This window comes from Moschus berezovskii, chromosome 20, assembly GCF_049115385.1.
Source record: "Moschus berezovskii isolate FMDL1 chromosome 20, NW_MosBer_1.0, whole genome shotgun sequence".
Lineage (NCBI taxonomy): Eukaryota > Metazoa > Chordata > Mammalia > Artiodactyla > Moschidae > Moschus > Moschus berezovskii.
This window is the reverse complement of record NC_142479.1, coordinates 72,899,519-72,922,297: the sequence shown is the minus strand read 5'-3', so window position 1 is coordinate 72,922,297 and position 22,779 is coordinate 72,899,519. Positions and strand designations below refer to the sequence as shown.

At 51.6% G+C, this 22,779-nt stretch overlaps 3 protein-coding genes across 6 annotated transcripts in view; 2 read left to right on the top strand and 1 right to left on the bottom strand.

The window, feature by feature from the left end:
• The first annotated feature begins 3,650 nt into the window (after positions 1–3,650).
• On the top strand, positions 3,651–12,203 carry AMZ2 (archaelysin family metallopeptidase 2). Of its 3 annotated transcripts, XM_055408755.2 has the most exons (9): positions 3,651–3,733; positions 3,904–4,014; positions 4,226–4,313; positions 5,041–5,323; positions 6,003–6,176; positions 6,280–6,408; positions 9,326–9,489; positions 10,913–11,089; positions 11,949–12,203. In XM_055408755.2, exons 4-9 carry the CDS (start codon positions 5,041–5,043, stop codon positions 12,102–12,104), a joined length of 1,083 nt encoding a protein of 360 aa, XP_055264730.2. In that variant the 5' UTR covers positions 3,651–3,733; positions 3,904–4,014; positions 4,226–4,313; the 3' UTR covers positions 12,105–12,203. The 3 variants fall into 3 exon arrangements, with proteins under 3 accessions (XP_055264730.2, XP_055264731.2, XP_055264732.2); XM_055408756.2 differs by lacking the exon at positions 4,226–4,313; XM_055408757.2 differs by lacking the exon at positions 6,003–6,176.
• A 2,419-nt stretch (positions 12,204–14,622) lies between these two features.
• LOC148774789 (uncharacterized) lies at positions 14,623–22,136 on the bottom strand. The gene is made up of 2 exons (XM_088829412.1): positions 21,530–22,136; positions 14,623–16,134 (listed from the first exon to the last, which is right to left on the bottom strand). Exon 2 carries the CDS (start codon positions 15,070–15,072, stop codon positions 14,623–14,625), a length of 450 nt encoding a protein of 149 aa, XP_088685538.1. The 5' UTR covers positions 15,073–16,134; positions 21,530–22,136.
• ARSG (arylsulfatase G) overlaps positions 14,745–22,779 on the top strand; it is a 102,615-nt gene continuing 94,580 nt past the window's right edge. Inside the window, exon 1 of one of the 2 annotated variants that reach the window (XM_055408741.2) lies at positions 14,745–14,881. The gene's annotated coding sequence lies outside the window, so the exon portion shown is untranslated. Of the gene's footprint in view, positions 14,943–22,779 lie in introns of both variants that reach the window. The other variant, XM_055408740.2, reaches the window with a different exon arrangement.

Genomic DNA, 22,779 nt, shown 5'->3' with positions numbered 1-22,779 from the left:
GAGCTGGACCATAAAAAAAGGCTGAGGGTCGAAGAATTGAGGCTTTTGAACTGTGGTGTTGGAGAAGACTCTTGAGAGTCCCCTGGACTGCAAGGAAATCAAACCACTCAGTCCTAAAGGAAATCAACCCTGAATATTCATTGGAAGGACTGATGGTGAAGCTGAAACTCCAGTACTTTGGCCACCTGATGTGAAGAGCAACTGATTAGAAAAGACTCTGATGCTGGGAAAGACTGAGGGCAGGAGAAGGGGATGACAGAGGATGAGATGGATGGATGGCATCACCGACTCAATGGATATGAGTTTGAGCAAGTTCCGGGAGGTGTGATGGACAGAGGAGCCTGGCGTGCTGCAGTCCATGGGGTCACAAAGAGTCAGACACGACTAAGTGGCTGAACAACATCACCTCCCTTGAGGCATCCAGGTCCCAGTGCTCTAGACCCCTGGATCACAGCGCCCTCCCTGATCGGCCTTATCTGCTCTGGGCTCCTTTCCTGCTGAGGGACTCTGTAACCTTTCCCACCTCCTGACCTGACTTCCATTTCCTCAGAGTGACTGACAATCAGACGAGGGCTAGAAGAAGAGCAAACTGAGCAGGGAATTCTTACTAGCAGCTGAATGACTGGACCTTTCTAAGCCCCTCACTGTATCCTCGTGTTAAAACGAGCTGGTTGTGAGAGCCATCGTGGGCAGTAAGGTAGAGGAGTGAAAACTTGGGGTTAAGGATTCAGAATCTTCACGCTGGTGGACCTCTCGTAACTGACTGACGCTGGCAGTCGGTTAGGAAATGACCCTTCCTTGGGAAAAACACGATTGTCGCAGGTTCAGACACCAGGGGATCTCCCCTCAATGAGTCAGCTGGCTCTCTGCCAGTTCACATCCGTGAAACCTCCGTGAATAAGCCACTTTTATGCACACAGAACCCTCAACCAGCTTTTTGTGCCTTATGATAACATCTTAACAGACAGCCAAGGATCACCAGCTGTTTGTGGAATGAAAGCAAAAGACCCGAGTACAGGAAACAGCAGAACAAAACTTCAAAAGTAGTGTAGTTAATATTTGTGGAGAGATAAGAGGCAACCCTTTACCCTTGAAGTGAGAGAAGGTGCAAAATAAACAATCAGAACAAGAAAGGGCTTTGGGCTCTTCGAAGAGTAGAATGTCTGAAAATAAATATTCAAAAGAAAGGACAGTTGATGAGAACGTCAGAAAACTGTACAGAAAGATAGATGGGAAAACAGGAAAGAAATTAGGGGATCCATTCTGAAATCCCCATATCCGGGGGGGAGGGTGGGAATTGGAGGGAAGGTAATTATAAAGAACTAATACAAGAAAATCTCAGAATGTAAGGATAAGCATCTCGAGATTGACGGGCCCAGACCTCCCTGCTGGTCCGGTGGTTAAGAATCTGCCTGGCAGTGCAGGGGACATGGGCTCCATCCCCCGTCAGGGAAAACCCCACATGCTATGGGGCACCCAAGCTGCTGCACCACAACCATAGAGCCCTCATGCCTAGAGCCCGTGCCTTGCAACAGAGAAGCCACTGCCAGGAGTAGCCTGCACCCCAAAACTAGAGAACAGCCCCACTTGTGGCAACTAGAGAAAACCTTAGTGGTGTCTGACTCTTTTGCACCCCAAGGACTGGGACCCACCAGGCTCCTCTGTCCATGGGATTCTCCAGGTAGGAATACTGGAGTGTAGCCATTCACTTCTCCACAAGAAAGCCTGCATGCAACAGCTAACAGGCAGGGCAGCACACCCCACCACCAAAAAAAAAAAAGATAAAAAGATATACAAGGTATCTTTTAAAAAAGAAGACTGAAGGGCCCAATGAGTGAGCAACAAAAGGAAGTGCAGGCAAAGCTCTCAGACAGGACACATCTTTAAAAACTTCAAAACTTGAGTTCTTCAGCACTCCAAGGATAAAGAGAAAATCATAAGATGTTCCTCAAAAAAGCAGGTATTATTAACAGCATACCAAGGATGAGGAGTCAAAGTGACATTACTGGAATCAAAAACAAACTGAAGAGTTATCACAGTTCTGAGAGAAAGTGATTTCAGCCTAAAATTCCACACATATCCAGGGAAACTGTCAGTCAGGTATGAGCGCAGAATAGAAACATTTCAGATCTGCAGGATTTCCAAATGTTTACCTCTATGTACCTTTATTCCAAAACCCGGCTGGGGGCAGTGCCACTGCATTTCTTTACCCTTCTAATTTTGTTACAAGTTTTCTTTATGGACAAGGATGACAGGCACACAGACTCGGAGAACCCCTTCCAAGAGGTTACTTGACAGCATCAGGACAGGGGCTTGGAATGAAAACCTATAATTTAGAGATATTTTTGAATGAATGCTGGGGTGGGGGAGAAGGTGAAAGTGAAGTGAAAGTCACTCTGTCATGTCCGACTCGAGACCCCATGGGCTCATCCATGGCACTCTCCAGGCCAGAACACTGGAGTGGGGAGCCTTTCCCTTCTCCAGGGGATCTTTCCAACCCAGGGATCATACCCAGGTCTCCCGCATTGCAGGTGTATTCTTTACCAGCTGAGCCACAATGGAAGCCCAAGAATACTGGAGTGGGTAGCCTATCCCTTCTCCAGCGGATCTTCCCGACTCGGGACCCAGGAATCAAACCGGGGTATCCTGCATTGCAGGCGGATTCTTTACCAGGGAAGGGAGGGAGGGAAGAGGGGCAGCAGGGATGTCGGGTTAGGTGCCGGGATTCGGGCGCCCCTTTAGGACAGGTATGAAAAAGGTATGAGGAAACGGTTATAAAGGGTTAGGTGTTCCCCGGGCTTCCCTGTATGAAGCTGCCAGGACAGAGGGGCTGCGAGCGCACGAACTGGAGGGAGCGTGAAGGGAGCGGGTCAGAGAGGAGGGAGGAGGAGGCCGACAGGAGACCCCCACGTCGAAGGGGAAGGGCCGGGGAGCGGATGCGGCCAGGCCGTCTCCCGGGCAGCACTCGGCCTCGGCCAGCACAGCATCCGCACGTGCCGACGCGGGGACGAGCGGGCCGCGCGAATGGGCAGCACCGGGCTGGGCCGGGGAGCCTGCGCTGTGACCCCGCGCCTTTTCTGCCTGCCCAGGCCCTCGGGATCGGAGCTGCCCCTTCCGTCCTGCACTCAGTCCGCGGGGCTTAAGTCCCACCGAGGGGCGCGTCCCGGGGAAGAGAGGCCCGGCCCGGACCGCGTGCCCCGGACGCCGCCTCCCCGCCCAGGCCGCGCGTCCACCGGCGGACTCGCTCCCGCGCCGGGGACTCGTCTCGCCTGGGGCGCCGCTAGCACCCACGGCCCGCCCGGCACGCGCACGAGCAGCTGACCCCGCGGCGCAGGCGTGGCCGGACAGCGGCGTCCCCGGACGGCAGCGCGGAAAGGGCAGCGCGGGACGCATCTCGGCGCCTGGTCGCCCCCTCGCGACCGCGCTTCGCTCCCGGGCGCAGGGGCCGCAGCAGCCACAGCGGCCACTGGTACTAGGGCTCCGCGCCTGCGGGACGGCCTCGCGCGGAGGGGCGGGGCGCGGGGCGGGGCGTGCGTGCTACGGCGATGCGTGCGGGGAGCGCGGGGGCGTGGCGGGCGTAAAGGGGCGGGGTGACGGAGCGTGCGTGCTAGGCGTGGCGGAGCGGGGAGCGCGGGGGCGTGGCAGTGCGAGAAGGGGCGGGGCACGGCGCAGGGCGCCTCGCGCACGCGCCTAGGGCCGCCGCCGGGGGCGGGAGGCGTCGACGCCCGGCGGGGTGAGGGCGATGGCTGCTGGTGGAGGCGGGGGGCAGTCGCGGTCGAGGGGCGGGGGAGGGTGTGAGAGGAGCCGCCGCCGCGGCGGAAGCGGGGGCGTCTCGGGGGATCCGGGCCCGGCCTGGCCTCCGGAGGCGGCCTCTGACCCCTGACGCCGCCGTTCTCCCTTCAGGGTGGCGGCTCCCGCGCAGCCGCAGACGGGCCGGCTGAGGCGGGGCCGCGGCGGGAGCCGCCCCGCCGGTGAAGGCGGGCCGACCGGACGGGACTCGGCCCCACAGCAGCGGTGAGGACCCGTCTCTGCTCCCAGGCGAGCCCTGCCGAGAGAGCGCTTCGTTCTGGAGGTGGCCCTGGACCCCGTAGTTCAGCTGTCAACGGGGACAGCCATTCGCTAAAAATTCCCCCCCCCCGACCCCATAGTTAAACTGCAGAAAACCCGGTTAGCAGCGCGGCGGGCTCCGCACGCTGACGCCCGTTTCTCTCCTTCCCTCACCCAGACCCCTCGGGGAGCAGCTGTGAGCCCGTCACACGGAGGGATGACCTCTCTGGGCGGGGACGCCGCGTGAGCGGAAGAGGCCTGTCAGTGTGAGTCTGGCTCCTGGTCGGTCCCCTGACGGCTTCCCCAGGGTGACACCACCTCAGTGGCCGAGATCCGGTGTCAGCCTGCAGCCAAGTTCCAGAAACGCAGGACTTAACATGAGTTGCACTTCCATTTGGTCGGGAACGTCTTTGAGTCACGTGGGAAAGGATGCGTTTCATGTGGCTCTCATGAGTCAGCTCATAATATCATTATTACCCAAAGAGCGAGGAAATAGGGAATCGGGTCGTGTCTTAGGGGGACGTTTATAGGGGGAGCAGGTTCCCTAAGAGGTGGAGGGATGACTCCCATGATTGTCTTCCCACTCTTTCACACACCCTCCCCAAGAAATTGACTGTTTTTTTTTAATTTGGCTGCCCTTGGGTTCTAGTTACATCTCACAGTATCTTCCTTGCGACCCGTGAGATCTTTCATTCTGCCTCATAGACTCTAGTTGTGGCTCACAGGCTTAGTTGCTCCAAGGCTTGTGGGATCTTATGCCTGACTCAGTATGGAACCTGCATCTCCTGAGTTGCAAGTCAGATTCTTAACCACTGGACCACCAGGGAAGTTCCCCTAAGAAACTGATTAGAAACGTTGGAAACAGGCAGTCCTCTGGTGATGACGCCCAGGCATTAGCAACCAGTCATTCCATTCTAGGGGGAAATAAGTGATGTCTGTAAAGACCCGTTTGGATATGCATTTTCCATGTCACCATGTGTGTCCTTCTGACAGATGCAAACAGTCCAGCACTCTGAACACACCCTGAAGACGGCCCTCATCTCAAAGAACCCAGAGCTTGTGAAGCAGTATGAGCAGTTGGACCCCAGGGAGCAGCGCTTGCTGAATGAGGCCTTCCGGCCAGACAGCGATCTCTTTGGACCCATTATTTTGCATTCACCATCGGACTGGATAATCTCCCATCCTGAGGCGCCCCAAGACTTTGAAGAGTTTTCCAGTGATCTTCACAGAAAGAGCCCTTCTCCAGGGAAGCAGACTGTTTACATACAGTGCATTGGTGCGTCTTGCCAATACGCTGGGTTTGGTTTGGTTTTGTAATGATGCTGTTGCCGTGGACAGTTTGCCTTGTCCATCTCATTCAAGAGGGCAGTTTTTATAATCATTTTTGACATTCGTTCCCACAGTGGAAGTTTGGTAACCAAACTGCCTTGAAAGAGAAGGTTTTGTTTTTTTCAAAAAATTGTATTTATTTATTGACTTTGCTGGCTCTTTGTAGCTGCACATTGGCTTTCTCTAGCTGGGGCAAGCAGGGCCTAGTCTCTCGTTGCAGTGCATGGGTTTCTGTTGTGGTGCCCTGTTGTAGAACACAGGCTCTAGGGCATGGGAGCCTCAGTAGTTGCAACACATGGGCTCAGTAGTCTCTGCTCCCGAGCTATCGAGCACAGGCTCAGTGGTGTGGCACATGGGCTTAGTTGCTCCCAGGCCTAGGGTTCTTCCCAGACCAGGGATCCAACCTGTGTCTCCTGCATTGGCAGGAGGGTTCCTTACCGTTGAGCTACCAGGGAGCCAGGTCTTCTCTCTTTCTAATCCGTGTTCACCTTAGTGAACAGCAACTGTGTATTGAAAATTTAGAGTTGGTTTCTTCCTAATTCCACATTTCTAACTGTAGACTGAGGTAAAGACTGTTCTGATCATCTCAAAATCTCTCTCTAAATTTTCTCCTGTATCTGTCATAGGATTGCTGGGAAACACCAGAGGTATCAGTGAAGAATATTTGAAATGGCTCAAGGGCTACTGTGAAGCCTTCTTCTATGGGTTGAAAGTCAGACTCCTAGAGCCTATTCCTGTCTCTGCAACCAGGTGTTCCTTTAGAATTAATGATAGCACGCAGAACCTTCAGATTCATGCAGGTGAACTGGGCAGCCTTACAACTTGAGTAAAGTATATAGGTTTATGTACACACACACACACACACAAATATATCTTAAACGTACGTTTGTTTGTTTTTTATAGGGCAGGTCCTGACGTTCTTAAAAAAGAAGAAACCTGAAGATGCCTTTTGTATTGTGGGAATAACAATGATCGATCTTTACCCGAGAGACTCCTGGAATTTTGTCTTTGGACAGGCCTCTTTGACAGAGGGTATTCCTTTTTTGACATTGTTGGTAGAAACTTGCTCAGCTTGAGACTCTTTGTGAAGATTTTGAAAGAGGGAAAAAATTCCAACCAGTTACCGTTTAGATGGTGACGACCTCGTAGTATATCTGGTGCGGCACCCTGCCGCAGTGGAAAGGGTGCTGTTGTTAGGCCCTGATGATCTGGGTCCTTTCCCCCCTCCTCCCAGCTCGGCCGTTCACTGCCTGCACCACCTTGGAGCTAATAATACCCACTTCACTGTGTTGTTTTGAGATGATTTACATAAAAGTGCTGATCCATAGAAAGTGTGTACTTACGGCTGGCACATATATAGACATTCAGTGCAACAGATGGCGCATGCAGGTCGTTCAGTGACAGGGTGGATATTTGAACTGTCATTAATGGGAGCGGAAATGTCGCTGATTGTTTTTCAGATCTTCCGTAGTTGTCTCGCGTAGACGAAGTCGCTGTGCACTGATTTACAAGCGTGTGCTTCAGAGCCTCTGTCTCAGAATAGACGCTTTGTTATTTATGGTCAGTTTCAGTCTTTGACTTGAAGTCAGCTTAACTGTGACTCGTGGGGAGCCCTGCACTGTGAGGGGAGGAAAAGGCTCTACAAGCAAGTCATATTTTTGCTTATTTGGGTTTTTTTTTTTTCCTTCTCTCCGCTTCTCCCCCTTTCCATTTCTGCTCTTGTTTTTCTGCCTACACCCTCAGGATCTAAGACAGGTTTGAAGGGGAAAGTCCACTGGGCTGAGGGGCATGGTTGCCCGCTGGCATTCTGGGGGCAGGAGCAGATAGCAGGGGCTGGGCTGTGCGAGCTCAGGGTTCACAGACCGACTGTCATTCAGTCTGGAGTGTGTGAGCCCCAGGGTGGCAGGGTGGGGAGCTCTCACTGCCAAGGGCTTCTCCCTGTCAGAGAGACCCCCCTCTTCCCCATTCATCGGATCTGGGGCCCAGGTGCTGTGGGGCCTCTTTTTCTGCCCCTCCTTCATTCTCGTTCTCCGTGTGTAGTCTTGATAATTCTTCAGCCCCACACCCACTAAGCCACGGGGCTTCCCAGGTGACATTCGGAGTAAAGACCCCTTGCCGGTACAGGAGACGCAAGAGATGCAACTTAGATCCCTGGGTCGGGAAGATCCCCTGGAGGAGGAAATGGCAACCCGCTCCAGTGTTCTTGCCTGAACAGCCCCATGGACAGAGGAGCCTGGCGGGCTGCAGTCTACAGGGTTGCAAAGAGTTGGACACAACTGAGCACGAGTGAGCACACACCCACACACCCCCACCTGCCATGCCGGGCACTCTCTGAGAGGCCTGGGTCAGTGCTGTGCTGCTGAGTGTCTTTGTACGAGCCTGCTATCAGAAAAAAAGGGTGAACCAAAAAGTTGTATGAAACAAATCATTTATTATTAACCTGAGAGAAACAGAAACATTAAAATTTTTTAAACGCTATTTATCTAGATATTGTTAACCAACTTACTTTATGCATTTGAGGAGGTCAGGAAACAGTCTCTCCAAGTGTTTCTGCTTAATTCTTTTTTTTTTCTCCCAATAAGTTTCTTACATTTTGCATGACATGAGAGAAGACATAATGAGGGAGCAGGGTAGGTGTGCCCTGCGGTGAGGGGGTCTCCTTATTGCAGGTGACTTTGTTCTTGGCAGATTTATAAAGATCAGTATTTTAAAATTGAGATAATTACTAAAGAGAATAATGTATTCATAGGATTATTAGAAAAATATTGCTCAAGGTATCATGGGCTTCCCTGGTGGCTCAGTTGGTCAAGAATATGCCTGCAATGCAGGAGACCTGGGACCCTAGGTTGGGAAGATCCCCTGGAGAAGGATTGACTACCCACTCCTAGAGAATTCCATGGACTGTCCATGGGGTCACAAAGAGTCGGACAGGACTGAGTGACTTTTACTTTCAAAGGTATTGTAGTGAAATGTGCCCACCTTTGTTTGGTCAAAGGACATCACTTGAGAGTGAGTAGGTTTACTTTTTCTTAACTTCTAGAATGCCCTCTTCCCTATATTTCAAATATAGAGGTGGGGTGAGGCGCATTCTTTTTGGATCAAATTTAGGTTTGACAAACTTATTATGAATTCATTTCCTTAATAAAAAACTTCCTTATTACTTCCAAACTAGCAACTAAAAGAGATGCCTCCCTGAGAGACCATGTAAAGCACATGGACTGTAAAGCAGTCAGCCCCTGTAGCGTGAGTTGTGTGTGTCTGTTCCCCATGTACAGAGATGGCTGAAACCAGCTGAGGTGTCACAGGAAGTCAGTCACAGGCGTGTTTGTTCTGGTCACTGGCGCCAGCCGTAGAGAGAGCTGTGCTGTTTACAGATGGGAGGGCAGGGGAGGTTCTTCATCTGAAAGCGGGGTCCAAGCATGGTTTCCAAGGTGCTGGGGGGCAGCAGCGGGAGGAGGGAAGGAACGGCACCCTAGGGGCGTGCCTGCCTGGAGACCCATTTCCCGCAGTCTTCCAGAGAGAGCATGAGCACCTGTGGTCCTGACACCTGCTGCTCCTTTTGGAACACTTGATTGGGTTGATTTAAGAAAATTGGTTTTTTTTTTCTGGCTGCCCCACGAGGCTTGCAGGATCTTAGTTTCTCAAGCAGGGATTGAACCCAGGTCTTTAGAGTCTAAACCACTGGACTGCCAAGGAATTCCTGAGAAATAACTTATTTTATGGGGAAAAAGAAAAACTCTCTGGAACTTTCTTTTTCTGAAGAATTTGACCTCAAGACCTCTGAGTTGTACAGAGCAGAGCAGGTTGGAAGGCAGAAGACTCAACCTCCCTGAGCCCGGGGGGCTGCGGGCATGCCCCGGCCAGGTACCCAAGCGGGCTCTTAACTGGTAGTTCCCCCAGAGGAGGGAGCCTTCCTCTCACCCTGTGCTGGCCCCTCGTCTTCCCTCAGGTGTGGGGATATTCAGCTTTGCCAGGTACGGCACGGACTTCTACAGCTCACACTACCAAGGCAAATTGAGGAAGCTGGAGAGGAAGTCTTCGAGCGACTACTCGGTGTTCGACGACTATTACCTTCCCGAGGCCACCAGTGTGCTGCTGCTCCGCTCTTGTAAGGTGGGTGGTTTTTAAGAGTCCAGAGTCCTTTGAAGTAAGATACCCCCAATCCTGAAGGTCACTTTATCAGTGACTTGGTGTCATTTAGACACTTTTAGTGGATATCGCTTGACTGAAATTATCAACAAAAACAGAATTTAATTGGGGACACTCTCATAGTGACATGTACAGCATCTGGGCCTGTTTTTTGTCCTGCAACACACAGTCTTGGCTGTACCCACCTCCTTCCGTTCCGTGGCTCAGTCATGTCTGACTCTTTGCGACCCTGTGGACTGTAGCCTACCAGGCTTCTCCGTCCATGGGATTCTCCAGGCAAGAATACTGGAGTGGGTTACCATTTCCTTCTCCAGGGGATCTTCCTGACCCAGGGATCGAACCCGGGTCTCCCGCATTGGAGGCAGAAGCTTTAACCTCTGAGCCACCAGGGAAGCCCACCCACCTCCTTACTGTTAGCTTAATTCCAGAACTCATGGTCATCAAGTCAGGCTGCCCCACCACCAGCCCCCCAAGCCTGCAGGACCCCTGCACCCTGGTTTCCGTTCCTGGAGAACAGGCGTCCCCTCGGGCCTCCACTGGCTCCCTCCCCGAGACTTCCCTCCCCTGGGGCTCGGGCTTACCTCCTGCAGCCTATGGTCCTGCTGCCTGACCTGACACCTTCCCCACCCGCTCTGGAAAGCCTGTTTCCTCGTGTCTCTTCTTCATGGCCAGAGACACGGGCTTCTCCACATTCACCAGGGCTGTATGTTGGGGTCGAGAACAACACCTGTGAAGTACAACTGACTCTTAAGCAACATGGCCTTTAGCCTCGAGGGTCCACTCACACAGGTGTCTCTCTGACTCCATAAGTACCGCCACCCTGCATGGCCCGGGGAACCGTGGGTGCAGAAGGCTGGCTGTGAAGCTGGAGCAGAGTCTTGACTGTGTGGGTGTGGGGTAGGGCTTAGCTGTGCCTTCCCTGCCTTGATTGCTTGTCATCATGCAGATTGAGCCCCCTCCCCTCCCCTGCTGCCACGGCATCTGGGGGAAGGGCCGCAGAACTGAATTTCACTGGGTCCCCCGTCTAGAACAGTGGTCTCCACCAGGGCGAGTTTGCCACCCAGGGCATATTGGACAAGCCTGCAGACTTCTGGTTGTCACAGTTGGGGAGAGGGTGCTGCTAGCATCCAGAAGGTAGAGGCAGGGAGGCTAGCACACAGGACCAACCCCCGGCCCTGCCAAGGAGTGATCCATGGTGTCTGCGTGGGGAGGTGGAGAACCTGCGGGGAAGCAGTGGAGCACAGAGAGGAGGGCGGGAGACATGGACAGGTGAGGGGCCAGCGAGCAGGCCTGGTGACGAGCAGAGGGGAGCAGGTTCCTGTGGATTTGCTTCTGGACGAGCGCGCCTTGCTGCTGACACGGGTGCCTCCATGTGGCTGTCTTGCAGACTCTGACCCATGAGATCGGACACATCTTTGGCCTCCGGCACTGCCAGTGGCTTGCCTGCCTGATGCAAGGTTCCAACCACCTGGAGGAAGCCGACCGGCGCCCCCTGGACCTCTGCCCCATCTGCTTACGCAAGCTGCAGAGCGCTGTTGGCTTCCGACTCAGAGACCGGTACAAAGTAAGTGGGGAAGTGGTTACTTAAGGAGCAAGCGACCATTTGCTATTAGGCCCTTCTCTGGAGGTGATTTATCGGAGGAAGTTAGTGCAGAGGTAAGCAGGATGCTGTGGTTTAAAAAAAAAATGCAAAGAAATATGTTAACAGCTTTGACTTGCTTTATGCTTGGACCCCAGTGAGACCTGGTGAAGAGGTTTCTGCATTTGCTGTTTGTTTGGGGCCAGAGAGCTTGTCTTTGAAGAACAGAGTAACATACTGAAGAGCAAAGTTCATGTTTAAAAACTAGAACTCTGTGGAGGTGGTTTATCTTTCCAAATGTGGGGCAGTAGTGTGATACTCGTTAGGAGGAAGGGATGGTGTTGAGGAGGAAAGAATGTCCCTAAGTCCACAGGTGCCCACAGACATGTCAGTGTATGCTGCGTACCTGCGTGGCTATGACCACCACACAGGTGACTGCAGTCCCTGTCTGCACGTGTGCGTGCCTGCCAGCCCGGTGTGCACACTCAACTTCAGGTGTGTACACGTCCCTGTGCACACACTGCAATGCCTCGTGGAACCCTTGGCAAGTTGAGAAAAGAAAATAATCGTCTTCCCACCTTCAGAAACCCATGTCATCCCTTCTCCTCTCCTCCCCCGTGCATCCTGCAACCGTCCTCTGTGCTCACAGTGGGCGTGGCTCTGGTGCACAGTCTTTGACGAGCGTGGTCTCTCTTTCATGACCAACTCTATCAGGTGGAACATCTTCGTGGGTGGCATCAGTCACCCATGCAGATCACATGATTTGGGAGATCCGGTTTTTCCCGTGTCTGAGTCTGTTCTGCTGTGATTTGTTCAAAGATGCATCTCTTCTCTGATTTTCCAGGCTCTCGTCAGGTGGATTGATGCCGAGTCCACCGACACTCCTCGAGTTACTCCAAAACACAGTCGTGAGGAGCTGGTAACTTTGCCAAAACCTGTGGAAGCCTTTAAAGAGTGGAAGGAGTGGATCACAAGATGCCTGGCTGTTCTCCAGAAATAAGGACCTTCAGTAGGAGTAATTCAAATAAACATGTGCACATCATGCTTTCATTTGGCTGGAGTACTTCATTGGAATAAACTGATTCTGTGTTGTGTCTGGGCAGTGGAGTGGAGGTTTGTTTTGTTTTGTTTAACAGCACCTGAACTTTGAACTGTGGCTCATTCAGAATAAAAACTCAAAACTCGCTTCTCTCTTAGTCTGGTCTGCAGCAGCAAGTGCATCGTCTCCATTCCTCAAATATGTTTATGTCTCATGAGAGTCTCAGACCAGCAGAGTTAGTAGTAAGCAGACCCTGTGAAAACAGCCATCTCTGACCTAAGAAAGGATTTCCGAGGAACACCATTTCTGGGGGTTGGTTTGTGGCTCACTTTTTAGAAAGGAGCCCCGTCTGCTGACCCAGCCACATCACCCTCCAGTCACATTCCTTCTGCTTTTCTGCATACTCTTCCAGCCTTGGGCCCACTGCGCCTCTTTTTTTCCTTTGCTGATCGTTAGCTGATCCGTGAAAAAAGCAACAGCTCACTTCAGTTTTCAGCAGCGCGACATGGGAGCTCCTCCCGGGAGTATTTCCAGGAGGCATTGATGGTGCCCGTCCTGCCCTGCTGTCGGTGCTTGTGGGGATGCCGCTGTTCTCAGCTTTCACAGACGGCGTCCTTTGCCAGGGGTCTTGCAGATAACATGTCGTGATTGTGCCAGTCTGAGCTCATACTGCTCACTGGCACGACAGGCCAGCAAGTCAAGAGATGACGTTTGGGGGCAAGGGAAAGTGACTTTCTTCAGAAAGCCCGCAGACCAAGAAGATGGGCTTGTGCCTATCAGAGTTAGAAATCAGGCAGCTTTTGTACTGAAAGGGAAGGGGGTGTGGCTGGTTGTTGCAACTTCTTGGTATCTGATCCTTTGCTCTGGGAGCTGTCCACTTACATCACCACCTTCTTACAAATCTCCCACACGACAGGTGTTACTTTCTGTTCTGCAGCTTTTCCTCCCTATGTGAACAGAAAAGTGTTACACCTTTAAAGGTCAGAGCCTTGAAAAAGGGCTCTGCTGTGTATTTCAGGCCACAGGCACGTTTTTCTGAATGCACTTGGGGCGGGTGGGATCTGAGCCCCACCAGGGCTGGAGCCTGCGCCCCCTGCAGGGCAAGTGCGGTCTCAACCGCCGGACTGCTGAGGAGCCCCCAGCGTTCTTAGCAGCATCAGAGCCGAGGTTGAAACGGCTCCAACGTGCACTCAGATCTGCTCTCCCGTTTTACGTAATGGTGCTTGTGGCTGTGTGTGCTGCACTTTTCCTTACAGCCTAGAGCAGGTGTTGGGTTTATTCCTGCAGTAATCTCTCTCCCACTTCTTTGTGCTGATGTTTACATGAGGGAGGGGCCGCGTGCCGCCGATTACCTGTGCCTCTGCTGGAAACGCTCATGTCAGGCTGGGAACACGGCTGGAAGTCCAGGTGGGGAACAGGTGAAAAACTTGAGACCGGCCAGACTGCTGGATCCGGGAAATCTAGAAGCTAGAGCAAATCACGTGACCGCATGCCGGCAGACGGAGTTCCCCCCTTATTTAACCTGGAGGGTGAAACTAAAGGCAATCTTTATTTTCTGCCGTTTATGCCTGAACCCTAGCACTGTTGTTCACGCAGCACAATTTAAAGCACATTTTAGAACCAAATCAATGGCTTCGCCTCCAGTCTGCTGCTCGGTGAACCTCTAGTCATTTAGAAAACGGGGGTTTGTCATTAAAACTAACCAGAGGGCAGAGATCAGGTCTTCTGAGAAACACTGCAAAGGGGACCCATGCAGCATGGACTCTGATGGATCTGCTGTGCGTTAAACAACCCACTCCAGTGTTCTTGCCTGGAGAATCCCAGGGACGGGGGAGCCTGGTGGGCTGCCGTCAATGGGGTCACACAGGGTCGGACACGACTGAAGTGACTCAGCAGCAGCAGCAGCAGCCTTCCCTTCAGTTGCCCTGCAGGGCGAGCACAGTGTTAGTCCCATAGGTCAGCTTTAGTTGCAAACCTAAAAGAACCTCAAATTCGAGTAAATGTGTAAGGGGGCGGGGTTGCAGTTGTTCGGTGAAGACAAGTCTGTCTGCTCTGACTGCACCGCGAGGCCAGCGACGAGGTCTGTACGGCGCTCCCTCGCGTCGCAAGCTGCAGTTTTGGCGCCTGCTCTGCGATCGTCACTTGGGTGTTGTGTGTCACTAATGATTGCATTTCATTTACTTTTGGAACACTTACTAGGGTTAAGTTAAACAATATAATTTGTTTCTTGCAGTTAAAACACTGGATAAATGTTTGTAGTTTTTAAAAATGATTCTGACTTAATGACAAAAACCTATGCAGTTTTTGCTCTGCAAACGCTGAACCAACGAGGTATTTGAGAGGAAAAAAAGTAATTTTCCACCGTGTGAACACCATTCCAGAAAACTGAGTCGGAAGCGTTCCCGGCGCCGCCCAGGGACTTAGCAGGGTCCCTCGGGTCCCGGGAAGGGTCGGGGTTCAAGTTCAGGCCGCGGGGACTCTACGCGGAGGCCGAGCGCCGTCCCGACCCCGGCCGCGCCCCCGCGCCGCCCCCGCAGGAAGCGCCCGGCAGCTTCCGCCGCGGCGCCCGGCCCGGCCAGCACCGCACCCGAGCGGGCGGAGCGCAGCGCAGCCACGCGGGGGCGCGGCCGGGCCTCTGCGCGCCAACCCTGCCCGCGCCTCGGCGCCCGCGGGTCCTCAGAGCGGCCCGGCCCTGCGCGGTTCCGGGAGCCCCGAGAGCGCAGCGCGTGCGGACGGAGGTGGGTGGCGTCCACGTGACGGTTAGCTGCGGCCCTCCAGTTCGTCCCGTGTTGTCAACAGGTGACCCGCGCGAGCTCCCGGACGTGTTTTCCATTCCGTGTGTGTGCGCGGTCGGGGCGCCGGGCGAGCGGGCGGGCTGAGACGGGCCTCTAGGCGGGTCTGGTGTTTTATGTGCAGCGTTGTTTGTCATCGCGGTACTGCGCGCCGCTCTTTGGGACAGATTCTCTACTGCCTGCGAGTTTGGACCTTAATAAACCGCACCGCTCCTGCTTCGGCACCCCCAGCCCTGATAACCACCCGTCTATTCCCTGTTTGTAGCAGCTCTGCTCTTTTAGGTCCCAGGCGGGTGTGATGTCCAAGTGTTTGTCTTTCTCCGTCTGACTTATGTCACTTTACATTATATTCTCAGGCTAAGTCTTCCAATTCCGTGTGTATTTTGCTGGGACGGTGCGTCTGGGTTCCCAGTGGCTGCCTGTCAAGCGGTGGGCAGGTCCGATGGCTCCTGGCTGCTGTGTTGGACAGTGCGGTGCTCAGTTACAACCGGTTTCCAGTCTGCGTGGGAAGGTGTCCCTTTGAAGTTGAATTAACAGGAGAGTGAGGCTTTTGGAAGGAAAAGGTTGCGGGGTCTTCAGTGTGTGCAGTGTTCATATTGACTGAAAGCTGGGGGTCCCTGTGAAGGCTTCTGGATTCCCCATGAATGTGCTTTGGGGACCTGCTGTGATTCCCTGGAGCAGATGTTTTTTTTTAACTCTGTCTTTCCATTGCCAAGGGCCTCCTGCGTCCTTTTCACTTTTGGAAAGTGAAGTTGCGAAGTGTTAGTAATGTGGAAACAAGCTCAGGCTTGTGTGAACTTGTGTGTGGTTCTACCAACAGCCGAGATGACCCCAGATCTCCCTCGTTTCCAGGCTCTGCTTTGCCTTCACTGTGCTGCATGACCTCGCAAGGACAGCACCACAAGCAGGAGACTTAACTGATTTTCTTCAGGTTGTTTGTAGAAGAGGCTGTAAGAGTCAACTTTCCTTCAACCTCTTTTCAAGTGGGACCATCTGGGGCTGCTCAGTCAGAGAAATCCCAGTGATCTAACACCAAAAAGAGAGAGACTCAATACATAGAAAATTACTTGCTACCAGTTGAACCACAGGGGGAAGGAAGCATCCTTGAGGGAATTCCCTGGCGGTCCAGTGGTTCGGACTCCAGCCTTTCACTGTGGAGGGCCCGGGTTCAGTCCCTGGTCTGGAAACTAGGATCCTGCCTGGTGCGGCAAAAAAAAAAAAAAGGCGATAGAGACATCATGAAAGAAAAAAGTCTACTGGAAAATAGCTTGTGCTATATTAAGTCATTTCAGTTGTGTCTGACGCTTTGCGACACCGTGGACTGTAGCCCACCAGGCTCCTTTGTCCATGGGATTGATTCTCCAGGCGAGAATACTGGAGCGGGTTGCCATGCCCTCTTCTAGGGGATCTTCTTGACCCAGGGATGGAACCCATGTCTCTTAATGTCTTCTGCATTGGCACACAGGTTCTTTACCACTAGCGCCACTTGGAAAGCCCCAGGAAAATGGCTTAAGTCCAGCAGGCTACAGTCCTTAGGATTGCAGAGTCAGACACGGCTGCAGTGACTTAGCATATGTGTTTGCCTGTATCTAGAGTAAATTCTGCACCAGCAATACGTTCACATTCACAGCCCGCCAAGCACCAGTCTTTCTATCTGCAGGATGATTGGTTCCAGAACTGACCCCCTTCCCCGCCCCACAATACCAAAATCCGTGGATGCTCACGTCCCGTCTGTAAAATGGTATGGTATTTGTGTATTTCCTCTGCGCATGCTCCAGGATACCTTCCGTTCAGTCGCTCAGTCGTGTCTGACTCTATGCGACCCCGTGGACTGTAGCCTACCAGGCTTCTCCGTCCATGGGATTCTCCAGGCAAGAATACTGGAGTGGGTTACCATTTCCTTCTCCAGGGGATCTTCCCGACCCAGGGATCGAACCCGGGTCTCCTGCATTGGAGGCAGACGCATTAACCTCTGAGCCACCAGGGAAGCCCTTACTCACCCTTAGATTACTTTTAATACCTAATACAATATAAATAGTTGTAAATACAGTGTAAATGCTATTTAAGTAGTTGTCAGGTGTGCAGGCGGAGAAGGCAATGGCAAGCCACTCCAGTACTCTTGCCTAGAAAATCCCATGGATGGAGGAGCCTGGTAGGCTGCAGTCCATGGGGTCGCTACGAGTCAGACATGACTGAGCGACTTCACTTTCACACATTGGAGAAGGAAATGGCAACCCACTCCAGTGTTCTTGCCTGGAGAATCCCAGGGACGGCGGAGCCTGGTGGGCTGCCGTCTATGGGGTCACACAGAGTCGGACACGACTGAAGTGACTTAACAGCAGCAGCAGGTGTGCAGGAAATTCAAGTTTTGCTTTTTGGAACTTTCTAGAGTGTTTTTGTTTTCCCAAATATTTTTGCTGTTTGGTTGGCTGGCTGGCTCCTCAGCTATGGAACCAGCATAAACAGAAGACTGATGCCAGCCCTAGTGGCGCTTTCTTTCACTGTTTGTTTAGTCTCCGATGGACTTATATTTTCTTCCTCAGGGTGGACCTGCCTGTAATAGGGCCTTACCGGGAGCCCTTTGAGGCTCATCTTTGAAAAAGTCGATGAAAACTGAGAAACCCACTGGTTCATCCATTCAGCTGTATGTTTTGAGCATCACCTACTATGTGCCAGACCCTACTCAAAGCCTTGGGAATATATCAGTGAATAAAAAAACCCGCTACCTTGGTTGGGCTTCCCTGAAGCTCAGTTGGTAAAGAATCCACCTGCAATGCAGGAGACCTCAGTTTGATTCCTGGGTCGGGAAGATGCACTGGAGAAGGGAGAGGCAACCTACTCCAGTATTCTGGCCGGAGAACTCCATGGACTGTGTAGTCCGTGGGGTCGCAGGATCAGACACAGCTGAGCGGCTTTCACTTTGACCTTGATTGGGGTGGGGCGGGGGAGAGGCTCAGCAGGGAGGGGGTGTGTGTGTACAGCTGCCTCACATTGTTACACAGCAGAAACTAACAGCGCTGTAAAGCAGCTGTCCCCCGATTTAACAGATTGCAGCTCCCTTAATGGTGAAGCATGAGTAAACAGATGCCGATGTAAATCGGAGGGGTGGAAACAAGCGCCGTGTCTGTTGTGCTCAGGCCTGCCTCCGTGGGCGTGACATCTGGGCAGGGCGGGGGACAGATGGAAGGGCCGGGTCGTGCACACATGTGAGGGGCAAGCGGACCAGGCAAAGGGAGCCACACTCGCTGAGGCCTGAGGCCTGCGATTTCTCGGAGCAATAACAAAGCCCTGCAGCCGGTGTGGCAGAGCCGAGCAGAAAATTGTAGCCCCAGGCAGGGCACGGGGAGCCTTCGTTAAGGATTTGTAGGTTGTAAATGGGATGGGGTCTGACTTGTGCTTTCAAAGGATTGTTGCAAGGCCTCTCTATGGAAAAGGGAGGCCAGGGCGGTCAAGGGTGGAAGTGGGCACGCCAGCTAGAAGGTGACCAGTCCTCCAGCTCGGGTCACACTGACACTGGCTGCCGGCGGACTTGGCAGAACCAGTCTGGCTATGGTATGGTTAGAAAGCAGAGTCAGTAGGATCTGTGGAGGAAGGATCTGGTCTGGGAGGAGGACCAGGGGCTCTGCTGAGGGCAGGCTGAGCTGGCTGCGGCACGGTCCGGAGGTCAGCGCTGGAGTCAGGACTGGGGAGGGAGTCCCCGGACTTCCCTGGCGGCCCAGGGGTTGAGACTCCGTGCTTCCAGGGCAGGGGCCAAGGTTCCATCTCAGGTCAGGGAACTGAGATCCCACGTGGCTGCACCATGGTCAAGAGATAAAAATAAACGATGATGATTATTTCTTTTTTAAAGGGAGTCCCCCTGTAGAGACAGTAACATCTGGTCAGATTCTAGGGGGTAAGTTCCGAGTCTCGTTAGTGTGTCTGTCGTCTTCTTGAGTTGCTGGAAAGGTAGATAAATATTAATAATATAAATTCATGGCCACAACTTGTATTTTTCCCAGTAATCTCAGGTGAGCTGTATGTTATTTCAAGCTTTTTATTTTATACTGGAGTAGCCAATTAACAATGCTGTGATAGTTTCCGATGGACAGCGAAGGGACTCAGCCATGCATATATGTGTACCTATTCAGGTGAGCTACATTTTAAAAGCCTTTATAGACAGTGTCCTGGGGTATCCATTTTCCTATTTCGTTTCCCCTCCAGGAGATCCGCAGTCACTGTGGTCACTGATTTGGCTGTGGGACAAGTTCCTGACCTTGACACTTCTTGTTTTGCACCATCAGGCAGTCATGACAGACACTGAACACCAGAGGGAGCTAGTTTCCTTGTTTATGCAACAGTGTGCCGTCCACCTGTTGGACTGGACGCCCATTAAAGATAAATCTGGAAACTGGGACAGGTTCTTTTTTCCCAATGGATGTATACTCATGGGAGTGACCTTTTAGCATGTTCGGTCTGTAGGTCGGGAAGATCCCCTGGAGAAGGAAATGCAACCCACCCCGGTATTTTTGCCTGGAGAATCCCACGGACAGAGCCTGGTGGGCTACAATCCATGGGGCCGCAGAGTCAGACCCGACCGCGCATTAGCATGTACCGTGTTGGAATTGTCTTTATATTGCTGGTTTCAACTAATGCTCATAACCGTTTAGAATTTTAAGGGCAACGACTTCTAAACTAGGCATACTCATGAGCCCCATATCTGACACGACTTCTGACATGACTTAGAGCCTGAACAGAACATATCTGGGAGCTTTTAAAAATAAGGATTCATGATCATTTCTGATTTAGAATATTTGAGGAGTACAGAAGTCTAGGCGTAATAAATACCTCTAGGTGGCATGAATGGGTGACTGGACGATGAGAACGTTGAGCTAGACTCCATTTTCTCCTTTACCACCAGGTATTAAGCTACAGGAAAGGGAGATAATGCACAAAAGCTGGAAATTCCCTGGTGGTTTTTAAAAAAGCATAAATGCTACATTTCCATAATTAATAACCTTGTTTTAAAGCTTGGAAATGTTGATTCAGAGATGCATTTGTCTTAAAAGAGCACATGATCTTAACTCATTTTTACAACTGGATTAATTTTATTTTGGGGAAGGAAATAGTCTATATTTGTAGTGAAATTATCTAGTCAGCAAGGTGGAAGCCAGACCGCCTTAATCATAGGAAATGAAACCTGATGGCGGGCTGGCGGCTGTTTGATCTTCCCTGTCTCTGGCACCTGTGACCTGAGGGTCACTTTGACCACAATGATCTTTTCCCATTGGTCAGGTTGTTCGGTCACTGTGTCATGTCCGATTCTGCGACCCAAGGGACTGCAGCACGCCAGGCTTCCCTGTCCTTCACCGTCTCCTGGAGTTTGCTCAGACTCGTGTCCATGCCATCCAACCATCTCATCCTGTGTCACCCACATTTTCTCCCACCTTCAGTCTCTCCCAGCATCAGGGTCTTTTCCAGTGAGTCATCTTTTCACATCAGGTGGCCAGAGTATTGGAGCTTTAGCTTCAGCATCAGTCCTTCCAGTGAATATTCAAGGTTGGTTTCCTTTAGGATGGACTGGTTTGATCTCCTTGCAGTCCAAGGGACTCTCAAGAGTCTTCTCCAACACCACAATTTGAAAGCATCAATTCTTTAGTGCTCAGCGTTTTTTATGGTCCAACTCTCACATCCATATATTGACTACTGGAAAAATCATAGCTTTGACTATACAGACTTTTGCTGGCAAAGTGATGTCTCTGCTTTTTAATATGCTGTCTAGGTTTATCATAGCTTTTCTTCCAAGGAGCAAGCATCTTTTAATTTCCTGGCTACAGTCACAAAATGCAGTGGTTTTGGTGTCTAATAAGATAAAATCTGCCACTGTCTCCACATCTTCCCCATAAGGACTGATAGTGTACAGTCTGCCGCTGGTGGTAGTGTGACCGTGTGACAGCTGCCGTGGAGCAGTCCCCAGGCCACAGCCCACTGCCGGTTCTTCTTGACAGCATTCAAACTAAGCATGATTTTTGCATTTTTGTGTCGTTAAAAACAAACAGTATTTCATAGTGTGGGAAGTTTATGGAATTCAAATTTTCAATATCCATGAATTAACTTTTTTAAAAATTTAATTGGAGGATGATTACTTAATATTGTGGTGGTTTTGCCATACATCGACGTGCGTCTGCCATGGGTGCATGTGTCCCCCCATCCTGAACCCCCCTCCCACCACCCTCCCCACCCCTTCCGTCTGGGTTGTCCCAGAGCACCGGCTTTGAGTGCCCTGCTTCATGCATCGAACTTGCACTGGTCATCTGTTTTACCTATGGTAATAAACATGTTTCAGTGCTATTCTCTCAGATCGTCCCACTCTTGCCTTCTCCCCCAGAGTCCAAAAGTCTGTTCCTTACATCTTTGTGTGTTTTGCTGCCTTGTATATAGATCACCGTTACTGATTTTCTACATTCCATGTATTCGCGTTAACACACTGTATTGGTGTTGCTGACTTCTCTGTGTGATCGGCTGCAGGTTCATCTGCCTCATTAGAACTGACTCAGATGCGTCCCGTTTTATAGCCGAGCACTGCCCCGCTCTGTGCATGCTCCACGACATCCTTACCTGCTCGTCTGCCGATCCGGGCTGCTTCCAGGTCCTCGTTACTGTGAACAGCACTGGGGTCCACGAGTCTCTCACACGAACTGACCTTTGTTGAGGCAGCCATGCTCATCCATTTACATTGTGTCTGTGGCTCTTCTTGCCCTGCAGAGGCAGAGCTGAACAGCTGTGACTGAGCCTGTGGGGCCCGCAGAGCCTTCAGTAGTTCCTGTCTGGAATTTAACAGAAAAGGTTTTCGTGGACCGCTGAGGTGCTGGGGTTATGCTGTTTCCTGACAGATTGGAGTGGTTCTTAGGCCTGTTCTGTAACTACGTATGGTTAGTCTGAACTATCTACAATTTAAAAAAAAATATTTGCTTGCACTGGTTCTTAGTTGGGGCATGCAGAATCTTTAGTTCCAACATTCGAACTCTTAGTTGCAGCCTGTGGGATCTAGTTCCCTGACCAGGGATCGAACCTGGGCCCCATGCATTGGGAGCTCTTGAGTCTTAGCTGCTGGACCACCAGGGAAGTCCCAATTTTCACCTGTTGCTTTTGATGGGCTTAGCTATCATTCTGTGGTCACTGGACCATTTCCTTCATTCGTTGTTCGTTTATGAAATAATGCCATTCAACAAACACATCTTAGAACTGCTTGTGTGTCTCTAGTACAGTTAAAAGATTTTGTAGAAAAGCTTCGAAAAACGTTATTTTAAACGAATCCTCCCTGGACCCAACAATGCACACTGAGGTGTCGATGAAAAACGAACCACTCCCTCTAAATAAAAAAGCCATATATTTATTGCAAATCTAGAAGTACCAGAATGTCACAGAATACAGAACAAATCAGCAGTCCTGTTTTAATTTTCTTCCAAACATTTAAAAACCTCGATTATTGACATACTGAAATTGGCACACATTTTTTTTTCCCATGCACTTAACAGAATGGACGTCTTGAGCAGATCGCTCTGAAACCAGTTATAAATATTAAATTGTATCGAACATTCATAGTAAAAAATGTAGTAAAGTGCTGAAGTCATGAAGCCTGCAAACGCGCCACAAGCTGCGAGTCCCTCCGGGCAGTGACATCTGCCCCGCCTGCCTCGTCCCAGCTGTGCCCGTCTCTGACGGACACTCGGTCGTTGCCTCCTCCCCACCCTCCCCAGAGCCTACAGATTGTCCTATGTCTGTGGCTGACCCAAACACGAAGCAGGCGGCAGTGAGCTGCGCCACTTTCGTCTCAGTGCAGAGAGACATTCAAGCTTGTGTGTACC